The sequence below is a fragment of the Engystomops pustulosus genome, chromosome 8 (genome assembly GCF_040894005.1).
Source record: "Engystomops pustulosus chromosome 8, aEngPut4.maternal, whole genome shotgun sequence".
NCBI classification, from domain to species: Eukaryota; Metazoa; Chordata; class Amphibia; order Anura; family Leptodactylidae; genus Engystomops; species Engystomops pustulosus.
The window spans coordinates 8,687,887-8,704,573 of record NC_092418.1 but is presented as its reverse complement, the minus strand read 5'-3'; the positions used below and the strand labels follow the sequence as shown (position 1 = coordinate 8,704,573).

At 46.2% G+C, this 16,687-nt stretch overlaps 2 protein-coding genes across 2 annotated transcripts; one reads left to right on the top strand and one right to left on the bottom strand.

Moving 5' to 3' along the window:
* Positions 1–456: 456 nt before the first annotated feature.
* LOC140074571 (uncharacterized) lies at positions 457–5,546 on the top strand. Its single transcript, XM_072119564.1, has 12 exons — positions 457–761; positions 1,773–1,884; positions 1,978–2,071; positions 2,312–2,366; positions 2,447–2,587; positions 3,002–3,162; positions 3,309–3,407; positions 3,489–3,634; positions 3,708–3,879; positions 4,607–4,719; positions 4,801–4,885; positions 4,970–5,546. The coding sequence occupies exons 1-12, from the start codon at positions 644–646 to the stop codon at positions 5,024–5,026; spliced, it is 1,353 nt and encodes a 450-aa protein (XP_071975665.1). The 5' UTR covers positions 457–643; the 3' UTR covers positions 5,027–5,546.
* A 121-nt stretch (positions 5,547–5,667) lies between these two features.
* On the bottom strand, positions 5,668–14,655 carry NUPR1 (nuclear protein 1, transcriptional regulator). The gene is made up of 3 exons (XM_072119568.1): positions 13,998–14,655; positions 13,584–13,736; positions 5,668–6,048 (listed from the first exon to the last, which is right to left on the bottom strand). The coding sequence occupies exons 1-2, from the start codon at positions 14,638–14,640 to the stop codon at positions 13,591–13,593; spliced, it is 789 nt and encodes a 262-aa protein (XP_071975669.1). The 5' UTR covers positions 14,641–14,655; the 3' UTR covers positions 5,668–6,048; positions 13,584–13,590.
* Between the last annotated feature and the right edge of the window lie 2,032 nt (positions 14,656–16,687).

Below are 16,687 nucleotides of genomic sequence, written 5' to 3'. Positions count from 1 at the left end.
TTATGACCGCGCACTCTGCACCCCCTTAAGATTTATATGTTGTCTGCAGCTATCTGATTAGGGGTCACCATGGGTCATATGGCCATGGGGTCATGGCATATTGAAGCACCACTAACAAATATTTCGGCCCCCACAATCCCCTTACTTATTGCTTCAGACTACAGGATTATTACCCAATTCCACATGTCACCGGCGGAGACTGCGGTTACATCAGGTCAGATGTTTTACCATTTTTTAGTGTATTACATATATTACACTTTATGTAACATGATTAGTGATTTCTGTAATAATTTTCTGTCATAATTAGCGATTATATTATGTTACCTGCACACTTTTAGTTCTTATTTCTCTAACCTTCAATATTGGAATAACCATAACAAATATGGCGGACGCGGCACTTCCGCTCTGGCCGGAAGTGCGCCTCCCTTGTTATGGCTTTAAGAACTTTATCATAAGTTTGACACGTTGCACGTCAGGCACGTCAGCAGCCGGAGCATGCTGGGAGATGTAGTGTTTTCTGGTGACGTCACGTCCTGTTTTACCTGAGAACTCAGAGGTGTAGAGACTACAGCTCCCGGCGTGCACCGCATCCCTCCGCTAGTAATTGAAACCGGCTCCAGTCAGCGGGGCTCAGACAGACAACATGTCCGGGAAGGTGAAGGTGCGGGCGGCTGCCAATGCTGAGGCCATGGCCGGCGCCGTGTCTGTGAACGAGAGGATCCTGAGAGACTGCCACAACCTGTACACAGACCCGGAGAACGGTGAGAGGGCGCCATCAGCAGGCAGCGGGGGGAACTGATCCCGTTTACACAGTGCGGGGCACTATACAATCATACATCACTGAGCGCTATAGTGTGTGTTATACAGGGTGCGGGGCGCTATAGCGCGTGTTATGCAGGGTGCGGGGCGCCATAGCGCGTGTTATGCAGGGTGCGGGGCGCCATAGCGCGTGTTATGCAGGGTGCGGGGCGCCATAGCGCGTGTTATGCAGGGTGCGGGGCGCCATAGCGCGTGTTATGCAGGGTGCGGGGCGCCATAGCGCGTGTTATGCAGGGTGCGGGGCGCCATAGCGCGTGTTATGCAGGGTGCGGGGCGCCATAGCGCGTGTTATGCAGGGTGCGGGGCGCCATAGCGCGTGTTATGCAGGGTGCGGGGCGCCATAGCGCGTGTTATGCAGGGTGCGGGGCGCCATAGCGCGTGTTATGCAGGGTGCGGGGCGCCATAGCGCGTGTTATGCAGGGTGCGGGGCGCCATAGCGCGTGTTATGCAGGGTGCGGGGCGCCATAGCGCGTGTTATGCAGGGTGCGGGGCGCCATAGCGCGTGTTATGCAGGGTGCGGGGCGCCATAGCGCGTGTTATGCAGGGTGCGGGGCGCCATAGCGGGTGTTATGCAGGGTGCGGGGCGCCATAGCGGGTGTTATGCAGGGTGCGGGGCGCCATAGCGGGTGTTATGCAGGGTGCGGGGCGCCATAGCGGGTGCTATGCAGGGTGCGGGGCGCCATAGCGGGTGCTATGCAGGGTGCGGGGCGCCATAGCGGGTGCTATGCAGGGTGCGGGTCGCCATAGCGGGTGCTATGCAGGGTGCGGGGCGCCATACACTTCTCATACATTACTAAGCCGGTATACTGTGGGTCACACGTGGCGCCGGGCGCTATACAAGCCAGAGAGCTCCCGGCAGGTAAAGACTTGGCCGGAGGCTTAATCCGCACATTCCTGCAGATCACAGAACCACAAGCCTGATGTAGTCTGAAATGCCGCATGCCTCCCCGCAGGTCTCATCGCTCTCGCCTCGCACCTCGGACTCACGTTTTTACCTCCCAGAAAGAAGATCACGGTGATGCTGATGGGGAATCACTCTGCAGGGAAGAGCAGCTTCATCAACTGGTGAGCACCTCCGCCCCCTGCTGGCCACTTACAGGTAACGCTCAGTCCTGGTGTCTGCCCCGGCCTCTCATGCCCCCTCTGCCCCCCGTACAGGTACATAGAGGAGCACATACAGCGCACCGGTGTTGCCATAGAAACACAAGGATTCGCCTTCATCACCAGCGGACGCAAGCGGGAATCACTGACGGTAAGTGGTGGATCCAGAGCTGCCCTGTATATATACTGCCCCCTGTATACTGTATATACACTGCCTCACCCCCTGTGTACATCGTATACCCTGCCTCACCCCCTGTGTACATCGTATACCCTGCCTCACCCCCTGTGTACATCGTATACCCTGCCTCACCCCCTGTGTACATCGTATACCCTGCCTCACCCCCTGTGTACATCGTATACACTGCCTCACCCCCTGTGATCTCCTCTATAGGGCGATGCTACTCTGCACCTCTACCCTCACTTCAAGCCCCTGCAGTCCTTCCAAGGTAAGGAGACCCCCTCCCCCACCAGTCCTGTGCCCCCTGCTGCCCCCAGGGTCTGAGCCGCTCCCTCTCCCCCCTCCCAGGTGTATCTGAATACCTGTGCACAGAGATCTCCACCTCCCGCCAGAAGAAGTTCAGCCTCGTCACCTTCGTGGACACCCCGGGGCTGGTGGATGGAGACATGAAGTACCCCTTTGATGTGAACAGAGCCCTCCTGTGGTTGGGTGAGTGTACTGCAGGGATGACTGGAGGGAAACGCAAATCCCAAGGCTCCATTCACACGAGTGCGTGAGCCACAAGTTGGCTGGAGAAGCAGTGTGTGAGCGCTGCAGCCCCTCCGCAGGACCTGCCCTATCTGCCTGTGCACGTCTGTGGCCGCTGCTTCCCTCTCCTGCGGCTGACGTTCCTCATGTGTAGACTTGTTGGATAATCCAGTGTCTGGCCATCTCTTGGGGAGGGAGATTACTGGATTATTGGAAAGCTCACTATCCCAGCCTCTGAGGGAATACTGCTCCTGCCTCTGCGGGGCCTAGGGAGGGCAGAGACTGTGCCTCCATGTCACTATCTCCGGGCCCAGAGCCGCCCTCCTGTGTGCTGTATGTGAGGTGCGCTGGTCTGATTCCCCCCTTGTCTCTCAGGAGAGCTCTGTGACCTGGTGCTGGTCTTCTTTGACCCCATGGGGCAGGCGTTGTGTAAACGCACCCTGGATATTGTGGAGAAGATCAACGAAAGCCACGGAGACAAACTGCGCTTCTACCTGAGCAAAGCCGACGAGGCCGGGGGCGAGAGCGACCGCCAGGTGAGAGACTCCAGTCACTACCAAAGCTGCAGCCACCATGTCACACATTGTACATCTCCCACAATGCATAGCGGCCTGCAGTGCAGCACGGGATAGACTAGAGTTGTGGATGCAGCTCTGGATGTAACTTGTGACTCTTCTTTCAGAGAGTCTTGATGCAGATTGTGCAGGAGTTGTGTAAGAGGCCGGGGCTGAACAAGTGCGGCTTTGACATGCCGACCATCTACATCCCCAACCCCAATAAGGTGAGTGATGTTACCCTTGATGCCGAGCAGTACAGCACCCCCTGGTGGCCGCAGTCACTCATTGCCCTCTCTCTTCTCCAGCCGAGTCGCTGCGTCAATCAGATAGAAGACGTCTGTAAGACCATTGAGAAGACCATCACCCAGACAGTGCAGAACACGCTCAACACTCTCGGGAGAGACTGCCAGAAACTGACCGAGAGCATCGCCAGCAAACTGCGAGAGGACGAGTGAGTGGTCCGCGGGGTGGGGGTCCCCATTACACTTTATATCACTGGTGACGTCTCGTCCTCTCCCCTGTAGTGACACTGTGTGGAGGAACAGGCGCGCCCGGGTGCGGGGATGTCTCTTCGGGATGACCGGCTTCCTGCTGCCGCTCTTCCTCTTCACCTCTGTCTTATTCGGTGCCATCCCCCGGGAGTTCTGGCTGAGTCTTCTGGGGGCTCCCGGAGTAGAGACCCTCGAAATCTACCTGGTGAGTCTTGTCATTTTCTATGGTTAAACCTCAGTGGTTATACCTCAGCTTGCTGTCATTGAATGAACCCCTCCTTCCCATATGGCTGCACACTTGTACCTCAGCTGAGAGGATAACTTGTTCCAATGTATCAGGACAAGAGTAGTAGGGAAACAATCAGCAAGTATGACCCTACAGGTTGCAGGTATTGTCCCTGGAGAGATGTGTAATCAGACCTCACACTGCTGTGCTCTGTGCTCTCTGCAGCCAGTGTTATGTATTGTTCCTGGAGAGATGTGTAATCAGACCTCACACTGCTGTGCTCTGTGCTCCCTGCAGCCAGTGTTATATACTGTCCTTGGAGAGATGTGTAATCAGACCTCACACTGCTGTGCTCTGTGCTCCCTGCAGCCAGTGTTATATACAGTCCTTGGAGAGATGTGTAATCAGACCTCACACTGCTGTGCTCTGTGCTCTCTGCAGCCAGTGTTATGTATTGTCCCTGGAGAGATGTGTAATCAGACCTCACACTGCTGTGCTCTGTGCTCCCTGCAGCTGGTGTTATGTACTCTCCTACTACTGTGTATTATGTAGCAGCGGGACTGTGAGATAGGGGTTTATACGCTAGCATTATAGATTCTAGGTGCCCTGGGGGCATTTCCTCACACTGCTGTGCTCTGTGCTCACTGGAGAGCCGTGTAGTCATAGCTCTGTAGACTCCTCATGTTACCTGCTCTCTTGTCCGCAGTCCCCGGTGCACACCCTGTGGTCCATGGTCCCGGAGGACTACGTGCTGCACACCTTTGTGGGGCTGCTCCTCCTCACCCTCCTGTTCCTGCTCCTGGCCCAGAGATGCTTCAGGTAGGAGATGATGTGATGGCTCCTGCAGAGCGCCCCCTGTTGCTGTGTCTCCTCTTCACCTCTGTCTCTTCTTCCTCCCAGAACTCGTGAGACTCTGAGCAAGAAGCAGCGTCGCTACCTACAGGACCGCCGCGCCTACGTGTCCGAGGTGGTGGAGCTCCAGAGGGTGAGAGGCAGCGACGTGGCGCCCGCCTGTACCCGCCCCTGTACCCTCCTACATCACTCACCACCTTCTCTCTTGTCTCCACAGAAGCGTCTGTACGAGGATTACCTGAAGCAGAGCGTGGGGGAGCACGACATGAGCTGAGACACTACACCCCGAGGTGGCACCGCCCTAACAATGTACAGACACAACCCCCATATCAGTGTATAATGCAGATGGATGTAGCAGAGCTGAGGCGGTGTCAGGGCTGTTACATGGGACTGCAGGTGGTATTTTATTACTACGTGTCCTGCAGGTTCTAGTTACATCGCACACTCGGCTCTGCTACATCAGTACCCGATAGTTTTATCATGTGTGATGATTTACACTCCATAATGTAGCGCCCCCCCCGGGGGAATCATGGTGCTGTGTACATACACTGGGGGGCCCTGTGCTGGGCTGGTGCTGTGTACATACACTGGGGGGCCCTGCGCTGGTCTGGTGCTGTGTACATACACTGGGGGGCGCCGCTGGGTTTGGTGCCTTTAGTTTTTATTATGCTATTATTAAATCCATATACACTGTGAGTGTTACACTGCCAGCAGGGGGCGCCCCTGCCCTCCCCTGATCTCATCCAGTTCTTCCATTTCCTTTTTTGTACAAGAGAATAAATAAGTTATTTCCATTCTTGTGTCTGAGACCCTGGAGGGGGAGGGGGGAGGAGGTACGGGCTGGTACCTGAGGGGGATACCCGGGTGCATCAGAGGAACCTGTACAACACGTAATGACTGACACCACAACACGTCTTCTACATCACAAATTCACTTTATTTTTGTCACTGATCGTTATTCAATACCCTGCAGCCAGGGAATGGTTAATGGAGCAGTAGCTCCGCCCCCTGGCTATAGGGGTCATTATAATACACATCACATAGAGAGCAGAGTGCAACGCTCTGCATCTCCTGTACTAATAACTCATGTGATGTGCTGCGGCGCTGTGCCGTCACTGCCACCGCCATGTGCTCCGCTGGAGGTGACGTGCTGGAGCAATGCTCTGCAGAGGTTCTGCCGTGTCCTGCATCTGCATTGCATCCTCCGGCCCAGCGGTGGAGATCTCTGCCCTCCAATATCTCTGTGTCTGTCACATGTCCTCAGTATCTGCGCCCTGGTGCCGTCCGGAGAGAGAACCTGCAGGAAACACGTCATTACAGCATGAAGCCACCGGGGGCAGTATTATAGTAGTTATATTCTTGTACATAGGGGGCAGTATTATAGTGGTTATATTCTTGTACATAGGGGGCAGTATTATAGTAGTTATATTCCTGTACATAGGGGCAGTATTATAGTAGTTATATTCCTGTACATAGGGGGGCAGTATTATAGTAGTTATATTCCTGTACATAGGGGGCAGTATTATAGTAGTTATATTCTTGTACATAGGGGCAGTATTATAGTAGTTATATTCTTGTACATAGGGGGCAGTATTATAGTGGTTATATTCTTGTACATGGGGGCAGTATTATAGTAGTAATATTCCTGTACATAGGGGGCAGTATTATAGTAGTTATATTCCTGTACATAGGGGGCAGTATTATAGTAGTTATATTCCTGTACATAGGGGGCAGTATTATAGTAGTTATATTCCTGTACATAGGGGCAGTATTGTAGTAGTTATATTGTTGTACACAGGGGGCAGTATTATAGTAGTTATATCCCTGTACATAGGGGGCAGTATTATAGTAGTTATATCCCTGTACATAGGGGGCAGTATTATAGTAGTTATATTCCTGTGCATAGGGGGCAGTATTATAGTAGTTATATTCTTGTACATAGGGAGCAGTATTATAGTAGTTATATTCTTGTACATAGGGAGCAGTATAATAGTAGTTATATTCCTGTACATAGGGGGCAGTATTATAGTAGTTATATTCCTGTACATAGGGGGCAGTATTATAGTAGTTATATTCCTGTACATGGGGGGCAGTATTATAGTAGTTATATTCTTGTACATAGGGGGCAGTATTATAGTAGTTATATTCTTGTACATAGGGGGCAGTATTATAGTAGTTATATTCTTGTACATAGGGGGCAGTATTATAGTAGTTATATTCTTGTACATAGGGGGCAGTATTATAGTAGTTATATTCTTGTACATAGGGGGCAGTATTATAGTAGTTATATTCTTGTACACAGGGGGCAGTATTATAGTAGTTATATTCCTGTACATAGGGGGCAGTATTATAGTAGTTATATTCTTGTACATAGGGGGCAGTATTATAGTAGTTATATTCTTGTACATAGGGGGCAGTATTATAGTAGTTATATTCCTGTACATAGGGGGCAGTATTATAGTAGTTATATTCTTGTACATAGGGGCAGTATTATAGTAGTTATATTCTTGTACATAGGGGGCAGTATTATAGTAGTTATATCCCTGTACATAGGGGGCAGTATTATAGTAGTTATATTCCTGTACATAGGGGGCAGTATTATAGTAGTTATATTCCTGTACATAGGGGGCAGTATTATAGTAGTTATATTCTTGTACATAGGGGGCAGTATTATAGTAGTTATATTCTTGTACATAGGGGGCAGTATTATAGTAGTTATATTCTTGTACATAGGGGGCAGTATTATAGTAGTTATATTCCTGTACATAGGGGGCAGTATTATAGTAGTTATATTCCTGTATATAGGGGGCAGTGTGATAGTAGTTATATTCTTGTACACAGGGGGCAGTATTATAGTAGTTATATTCCTGTACATAGGGGGGCAGTATTATAGTAGTTATATTCTTGTACATAGGGGGGCAGTATTATAGTAGTTATATTCCTGTACATAGGGGGCAGTATTATAGTAGTTATATTCTTGTACATAGGGGGCAGTATTATAGTGGTTATATTCTTGTACATAGGGGCAGTATTATAGTAGTAATATTCCTGTACATAGGGGGCAGTATTATAGTAGTTATATTCCTGTACATAGGGGGCAGTATTATAGTAGTTATATTCTTGTACATAGGGGGCAGTATTATAGTAGTTATATTCCTGTACATAGGGGGGCAGTATTATAGTAGTTATATTCCTGTACATAGGGGGGCAGTATTATAGTAGTTATATTCCTGTACATAGGGGGGCAGTATTATAGTAGTTATATTCTTGTACATAGGGGGCAGTATTATAGTAGTTATATTCCTGTACATAGGGGGCAGTATTATAGTAGCTATATTCTTGTACATAGGGGGCAGTATTATAGTAGTTATATTCTTGTACATAGGGGGCAGTATTATAGTAGTTATATTCCTGTACATAGGGGGCAGTATTATAGTAGTTATATTCTTGTACATAGGGGGCAGTATTATAGTAGTTATATTCTTGTACATAGGGGGCAGTATTATAGTAGTTATATTCTTGTACACAGGGGGCAGTATTATAGTAGTTATATTCCTGTACATAGGGGGGCAGTATTATAGTAGTTATATTCCTGTACATAGGGGGCAGTATTATAGTAGCTATATTCTTGTACATAGGGGGCAGTATTATAGTAGTTATATTCTTGTACATAGGGGGCAGTATTATAGTAGTTATATTCCTGTACATAGGGGGCAGTATTATAGTGGTTATATTCTTGTACATAGGGGGCAGTATTATAGTGGTTATATTCTTGTACATAGGGGCAGTATTATAGTAGTAATATTCCTGTACATAGGGGGCAGTATTATAGTAGTTATATTCCTGTACATAGGGGGCAGTATTATAGTAGTTATATTCTTGTACATAGGGGGCAGTATTATAGTAGTTATATTCTTGTACACAGGGGGCAGTATTATAGTAGTTATATTCCTGTACATAGGGGGGCAGTATTATAGTAGTTATATTCCTGTACATAGGGGGCAGTATTATAGTAGCTATATTCTTGTACATAGGGGGCAGTATTATAGTAGTTATATTCTTGTACATAGGGGGCAGTATTATAGTAGTTATATTCCTGTACATAGGGGGCAGTATTATAGTAGTTATATTCCTGTACATAGGGGGCAGTATTATAGTAGTTATATTCCTGTATATAGGGGGCAGTGTGATAGTAGTTATATTCTTGTACACAGGGGGCAGTATTATAGTAGTTATATTCCTGTACATAGGGGGGCAGTATTATAGTAGTTATATTCCTGTACATAGGGGGGCAGTATTATAGTAGTTATATTCCTGTACATAGGGGGCAGTATTATAGTAGCTATATTCTTGTACATAGGGGGCAGTATTATAGTAGTTATATTCTTGTACATAGGGGGCAGTATTATAGTAGTTATATTCCTGTACATAGGGGGCAGTATTATAGTAGTTATATTCCTGTACATAGGGGGCAGTATTATAGTAGTTATATTCCTGTATATAGGGGGCAGTGTGATAGTAGTTATATTCTTGTACACAGGGGGCAGTATTATAGTAGTTATATTCCTGTACATAGGGGGGCAGTATTATAGTAGTTATATTCCTGTACATAGGGGGGCAGTATTATAGTAGTTATATTCCTGTACATAGGGGGCAGTATTATAGTAGCTATATTCTTGTACATAGGGGGCAGTATTATAGTAGTTATATTCTTGTACATAGGGGGCAGTATTATAGTAGTTATATTCCTGTACATAGGGGGGCAGTATTATAGTAGTTATATTCCTGTACATAGGGGGCAGTATTATAGTAGCTATATTCTTGTACATAGGGGGCAGTATTATAGTAGTTATATTCTTGTACATAGGGGGCAGTATTATAGTAGTTATATTCCTGTACATAGGGGGCAGTATTATAGTAGTTATATTCCTGTACATAGGGGGCAGTATTATAGTAGTTATATTCCTGTATATAGGGGGCAGTGTGATAGTAGTTATATTCTTGTACACAGGGGGCAGTATTATAGTAGTTATATTCCTGTACATAGGGGGGCAGTATTATAGTAGTTATATTCCTGTACATAGGGGGGCAGTATTATAGTAGTTATATTCCTGTACATAGGGGGCAGTATTATAGTAGCTATATTCTTGTACATAGGGGGCAGTATTATAGTAGTTATATTCTTGTACATAGGGGGCAGTATTATAGTAGTTATATTCCTGTACATAGGGGGCAGTATTATAGTAGTTATATTCCTGTACATAGGGGGCAGTATTATAGTAGTTATATTCCTGTATATAGGGGGCAGTGTGATAGTAGTTATATTCTTGTACACAGGGGGCAGTATTATAGTAGTTATATTCCTGTACATAGGGGGGCAGTATTATAGTAGTTATATTCCTGTACATAGGGGGGCAGTATTATAGTAGTTATATTCCTGTACATAGGGGGCAGTATTATAGTAGCTATATTCTTGTACATAGGGGGCAGTATTATAGTAGTTATATTCTTGTACATAGGGGGCAGTATTATAGTAGTTATATTCCTGTACATAGGGGGGCAGTATTATAGTAGTTATATTCCTGTACATAGGGGGCAGTATTATAGTAGCTATATTCTTGTACATAGGGGGCAGTATTATAGTAGTTATATTCTTGTACATAGGGGGCAGTATTATAGTAGTTATATTCCTGTACATAGGGGGCAGTATTATAGTAGTTATATTCTTGTACATAGGGGGCAGTATTATAGTAGTTATATTCCTGTACATAGGGGGGCAGTATTATAGTAGTTATATTCCTGTACATAGGGGGGCAGTATTATAGTAGTTATATTCCTGTACATAGGGGGCAGTATTATAGTAGTTATATTCTTGTACATAGGGGGCAGTATTATAGTAGTTATATCCCTGTACATAGGAGCAGTATTATAGTAGTTATATTCTTGTACATAGGGGGCAGTATTATAGTAGTTATATTCTTGTACATAGGGGGCAGTATTATAGTAGTTATATTCTTGTACATAGGGGCAGTATTATAGTAGTTATATTCCTGTACATAGGGGGCAGTATTATAGTAGTTATATTCTTGTACATAGGGGGCAGTATTATAGTAGTTATATTCCTGTACATAGGGGGCAGTATTATAGTAGTTATATTCTTGTACATAGGGGGCAGTATTATAGTAGTTATATTCCTGTACATAGGGGGCAGTATTATAGTAGTTATATTCTTGTACATAGGGGGCAGTATTATAGTAGTTATATTCCTGTACATAGGGGGCAGTATTATAGTAGTTATATTCTTGTACATAGGGGGCAGTATTATAGTAGTTATATTCCTGTACATAGGGGGCAGTATTATAGTAGTTATATTCTTGTACATAGGGGGCAGTATTATAGTAGTTATATTCTTGTACATAGGGGGCAGTATTATAGTAGTTATATTCTTGTACATAGGGGGCAGTATTATAGTAGTTATATTCTTGTACATAGGGGGCAGTATTATAGTAGTTATATTCCTGTACATAGGGGGCAGTATTATAGTAGTTATATTCTTGTACATAGGGGGCAGTATTATAGTAGTTATATTCTTGTACATAGGGGGCAGTATTATAGTAGTTATATTCCTGTACATAGGGGGCAGTAATATAGTAGTTATATTCCTGTACATAGGGGGCAGTATTATAGTAGTTATATCCCTGTACATAGGGGGCAGTATTATAGTAGTTATATCCCTGTACATAGGGGGCAGTATTATAGTAGTTATATTCCTGTACATAGGGGGCAGTATTATAGTAGTTATATTCCTGTACATAGGGGGCAGTATTATAGTAGTTATATTCTTGTACATAGGGGGCAGTATTATAGTAGTTATATTCCTGTACATAGGGGGCAGTATTATAGTAGTTATATTCCTGTACATAGGGGGCAGTATTATAGTAGTTATATTCCTGTACATAGGGGGCAGTATTATAGTAGTTATATTCCTGTACATAGGGGGCAGTATTATAGTAGTTATATCCCTGTACATAGGGGGCAGTATTATAGTAGTTATATTCCTGTACATAGGGGGCAGTATTATAGTAGTTATATTCCTGTACACAGGGGGCAGTATTATAGTAGTTATATTCCTGTACACAGGGGGCAGTATTATAGTAGTTATATTCCTGTACACAGGGGGCAGTATTATAGTAGTTATATTCCTGTACACAGGGGGCAATATTATAGTAGTTATATTCCTGTACACAGGGGGCAGTATTATAGTAGTTATATTCCTGTACACAGGGGGCAGTATTATAGTAGTTATATTCCTGTACATAGGGGGCAGTATTATAGTAGTTATATTCCTGTACATAGGGGGCAGTATTATAGTAGTTATATTCCTGTACATAGGGGGCAGTATTATAGTAGTTATATTCCTGTACATAGGGGGCAGTATTATAGTAGTTATATTCTTGTACATAGGGGGCAGTATTATAGTAGTTATATTCCTGTACATAGGGGGCAGTATTATAGTAGTTATATTCCTGTACATAGGGGCAGTATTATAGTAGTTATATTCCTGTACATAGGGGGCAGTATTATAGTAGTTATATTCCTGTACATAGGGGGCAGTATTATAGTAGTTATATCCCTGTACATAGGGGGCAGTATTATAGTAGTTATATTCCTGTACACAGGGGGCAGTATTATAGTAGTTATATTCCTGTACACAGGGGGCAATATTATAGTAGTTATATTCTTGTACACAGGGGGCAGTATTATAGTAGTTATATTCCTGTACATAGGGGGCAGTATTATAGTAGTTATATTCCTGTACATAGGGGGCAGTATTATAGTAGTTATATTCCTGTACATAGGGGGCAGTATTATAGTAGTTATATTCCTGTACATAGGGGGCAGTATTATAGTAGTTATATCCCTGTACATAGGGGGCAGTATTATAGTAGTTATATTCCTGTACATAGGGGGCAGTATTATAGTAGTTATATTCCTGTACATAGGGGGCAGTATTATAGTAGTTATATTCCTGTACACAGGGGGCAGTATTATAGTAGTTATATTCCTGTACACAGGGGGCAGTATTATAGTAGTTATATTCCTGTACACAGGGGGCAGTATTATAGTAGTTATATTCCTGTACACAGGGGGCAGTATTATAGTAGTTATATTCCTGTACACAGGGGGCAGTATTATAGTAGTTATATTCCTGTACACAGGGGGCAGTATTATAGTAGTTATATTCCTGTACATAGGGGGCAGTATTATAGTAGTTATATTCCTGTACATAGGGGGCAGTATTATAGTAGTTATATTCCTGTACATAGGGGGCAGTATTATAGTAGTTATATTCCTGTACATAGGGGGCAGTATTATAGTAGTTATATTCTTGTACATAGGGGGCAGTATTATAGTAGTTATATTCCTGTACATAGGGGGCAGTATTATAGTAGTTATATTCCTGTACATAGGGGCAGTATTATAGTAGCTATATTCTTGTACATAGGGGGCAGTATTATAGTAGTTATATTCCTGTACATAGGGGGCAGTATTATAGTAGTTATATTCCTGTACATAGGGGCAGTATTATAGTAGCTATATTCTTGTACATAGGGGGCAGTATTATAGTAGTTATATTCTTGTACATAGGGGGCAGTATTATAGTAGTTATATTCCTGTACAAAGGGGCAGTATTATAGTAGTTATATTCTTGTACATAGGGGGCAGTATTATAGTAGTTATATTCCTGTACATAGGAGGCAGTATTATAGTAGTTATATTCCTGTATATAGGGGGCAGTATTGTACACCTGACACTGTAGTCTCCTCTCACCTCGCTTTCAGTCTTTGTTGGGTTTGCTCTTCCTCTTGGCTTCGGTCCTCTGCAGTTTGTCCACTATCTTCCTCTCGTGGCCGCAGGGACTGTCACGGTTCGTGTTCTCTCGAGCCTCTTTCTTGGTCCGTCCCTTCCTGGCTGCTGCGGGCACTTGGGGGGAAGATATTGGGTTAGTGATGTGTCGGAGCTCAGGCTGAGATGGGGTTAGGGTAGATATGGGTCGTCCTCTGCCTGAACATCTGGGGTCACATTGTATACGGGGGGCTGATGACATCACAAGTCACTGGTTATAGCAGGATATGACATATGTTGTGGTATCATGTAATAGTCACTGCGGATTATAAGGGGAGGACATATATAATCTGCTGGGAGTTGTAGTCCCATACACTGGAGGGGGCAGAGGTCACTTACAGGCGTATCGGTCGGTCAGGTTGTAGAAGTCGTAGTCATCGAAGTATCGCACTTCAAAGTCTGTGGGCTGCAGCTTCTCCGCCTGCACGTACGAGGTGGTCATGATGGCGGTGTCTCGGCTTAGGTCTCGGTCCGGTGCGGTCTCTCGGCTTAGGTCTCGGTCCGGTGCGGTCTCTCGGCTTAGGTCTCGGTCCGGTGCGGGCTCTCGGCTTAGGTCTCGGTCCGGTGCGGGCTCTCGGGTGAGGTCTCGGTCCGGTGCGGGCTCTCGGCTTAGGTCTCGGTCCGGTGCGGGCTCTCGGCTTAGGTCTCGGTCCGGTGCGGGCTCTCGGGTGAGGTCTCGGTCCGGTGCGGGCTCTCGGCTTAGGTCTCGGTCCAGTGCGGGCTCTCGGGTGAGGTCTCGGTCCGGTGCGGGCTCTCGGCTTAGGTCTCGGTCCGGTGCGGGCTCTCGGGTGAGGTCTCGGTCCGGTGCGGGCTCTCGGGTGAGGTCTCGGTCCGGTGCGGGCTCTCGGGTGAGGTCTCGGTCCGGTGAGGGCTCTCGGGTGAGGTCTCGGTCCGGTGAGGTCTCGTTCCTGGTTGTTTTTGTGTCTGGTCTTTGTCTGAAGTTTATATTGCAGAAGCTCCGCCCAGTCTCCGCCTCCTCCATGCCTTTGCCCCGCCCCCTGCATTGCATCAGGCTGAGTGTCCTCTGTTTACATCAGATTACACCACCGCCCTGCAGAGCGTCTCACCCAGCGCTGCAGCACATCACACCCTCCTGTACATCTGCAGAGCGTCTCACCTGGAGCTGCGGCATATCCCACTCTCCTGTACATCTGCAGAGCATCTCTCCAGGCGCTGCAGCACATCACACCCTCCTGTACATCTGCAGAGCGTCTCTCACAGCGCTGCAGAACATTGCACAACACAATGCACCTTCTCACTTGCTGCTTTATTCTGCAGAACATCACGCTATATAATATGAAGGTCACTATGCAGAATATCGCACCATATTTTGCTCTGCAGGGCTATAAAATGACTTTAGGCCGCAGATCATCGCAGCTTTATAACATGCAGCAGATCACATGATCCCGCTCTGCAGAGCATCACCTCCAGTACATACAGCCACAGTTTTCTGCAGAGCGTCTCATCTTTCTGGCAAGGGATTATTGTGCAGAATATCGCATAAAACCCCACAGCAGATTCCTGCAGAGCATTGCATGGGGCGGCCATGGATGGGCTCAGCATTAACCCCTCGCTCCTGGGATCTGAGGACACTTCCTGCTGTGGCCCCCAGGGCCCCGGATCCTGTATTAACCCATTATTCCCCTCACACCTTACAGGAGAAGTTTCTGTATTTTTCCAGATTCTTCCCTGGGGGTGGAGCCTCTGGCCACACCCCATAACAAATACAAGCGCAAACATGCAGGGGGTGTGGTCACCAGACAGCTCCGCCCCTATGACTAATGTTTGTTTGCTGTCAGGGTAATGAGTAAGCGGAGGATGAGGGTTATGACTGGAGCGTGTGTCATACTAACAACATGTACACAACTGGCTGTCTGTGCCCAGGAAAGCTGGGTGACCACCAACATGACCGTGACACATTACCCATTCAGCTTTTCCTGGCTCCTGCATAGACCATGTGTCACTCTGCACAGTAATGCATCTATTCCTTTTACACTTCTGCCATTCAGGAGACTGGGAAAGGCGAGTCAGCATCACATCTGACACCCAGCTTTCCTGGCATTCAGTCATATCTGCTGCCTGGAAAAGCTGGGTGGATTACTACATTTCCTGTCATTGTGGTGGTCACTCAGCTTTCCCAGACTCCTGCATGTAAATGTCCATTGCTACATCCCCTGTATGGTTACATGACAAGGATTGGCTGTCACCCAGCTTTCCTAGGTGCAGATACACCATGTGATTGTTAGCTCTGAGGCTCAGAACTTCCTATCACTTTGTCCTTGTCATTATCAGCACAATAACAAAACCTGGTGAGATATCCGCGTCCAATCAGAGCCCTGCGTTACCTGTGGGCGGGGCCTCGTGCTGCTGTTACTCACCTGTACTGGGAATCTCAGGACAACGTGTCCCAGGTAAACACACATGACCCGCACGTGACCCTGCACCGACACACTGTGACAAACCCTCAGGGCAGGCGAAATGGAGAAGTCGCGATTCTAATGGGTCTAGGCGGCTGCCAGACATAGGACAAGGATTATCACCGCTGAGGGTTTGTTACAGTCTGACGGGGAGGAAATTCAATTACATCAATCCCCTCAGGTCAGGGATTCTCATAGCTGAGGGTTTGTTACAGTGTATCAGTCTAGAGACTAAACATCACTTCTATACTCTGTTTGTTACAATGTAACAGTCTGGCATCGATGAGATTTAAATACATCAATCCCCTTAGGTCAGGGATTCTCATAGCTGAGGGTTTGTTACAGTGTATCAGTCTAGAGACTAAACATCACTTCTATACTCTGTTTGTTACAATGTAACAGTCTGGCATCGAAGAGATTTAAATACATCAATCCCCCCAGGTCAGGGATTCTCATAGCTGAGGGTTTATTGCAGTGTTTCATAGAGTCATAAAGAGTGAAGAAATCAGGCGATACGTTTTGAGGCTGACAGCTCCACAAAATCATCTCTCTCCTGTCTCATAATTTGTTACAATGTATCAGTCTGGAGTTCAAAATGGGATTGGTCTGGAT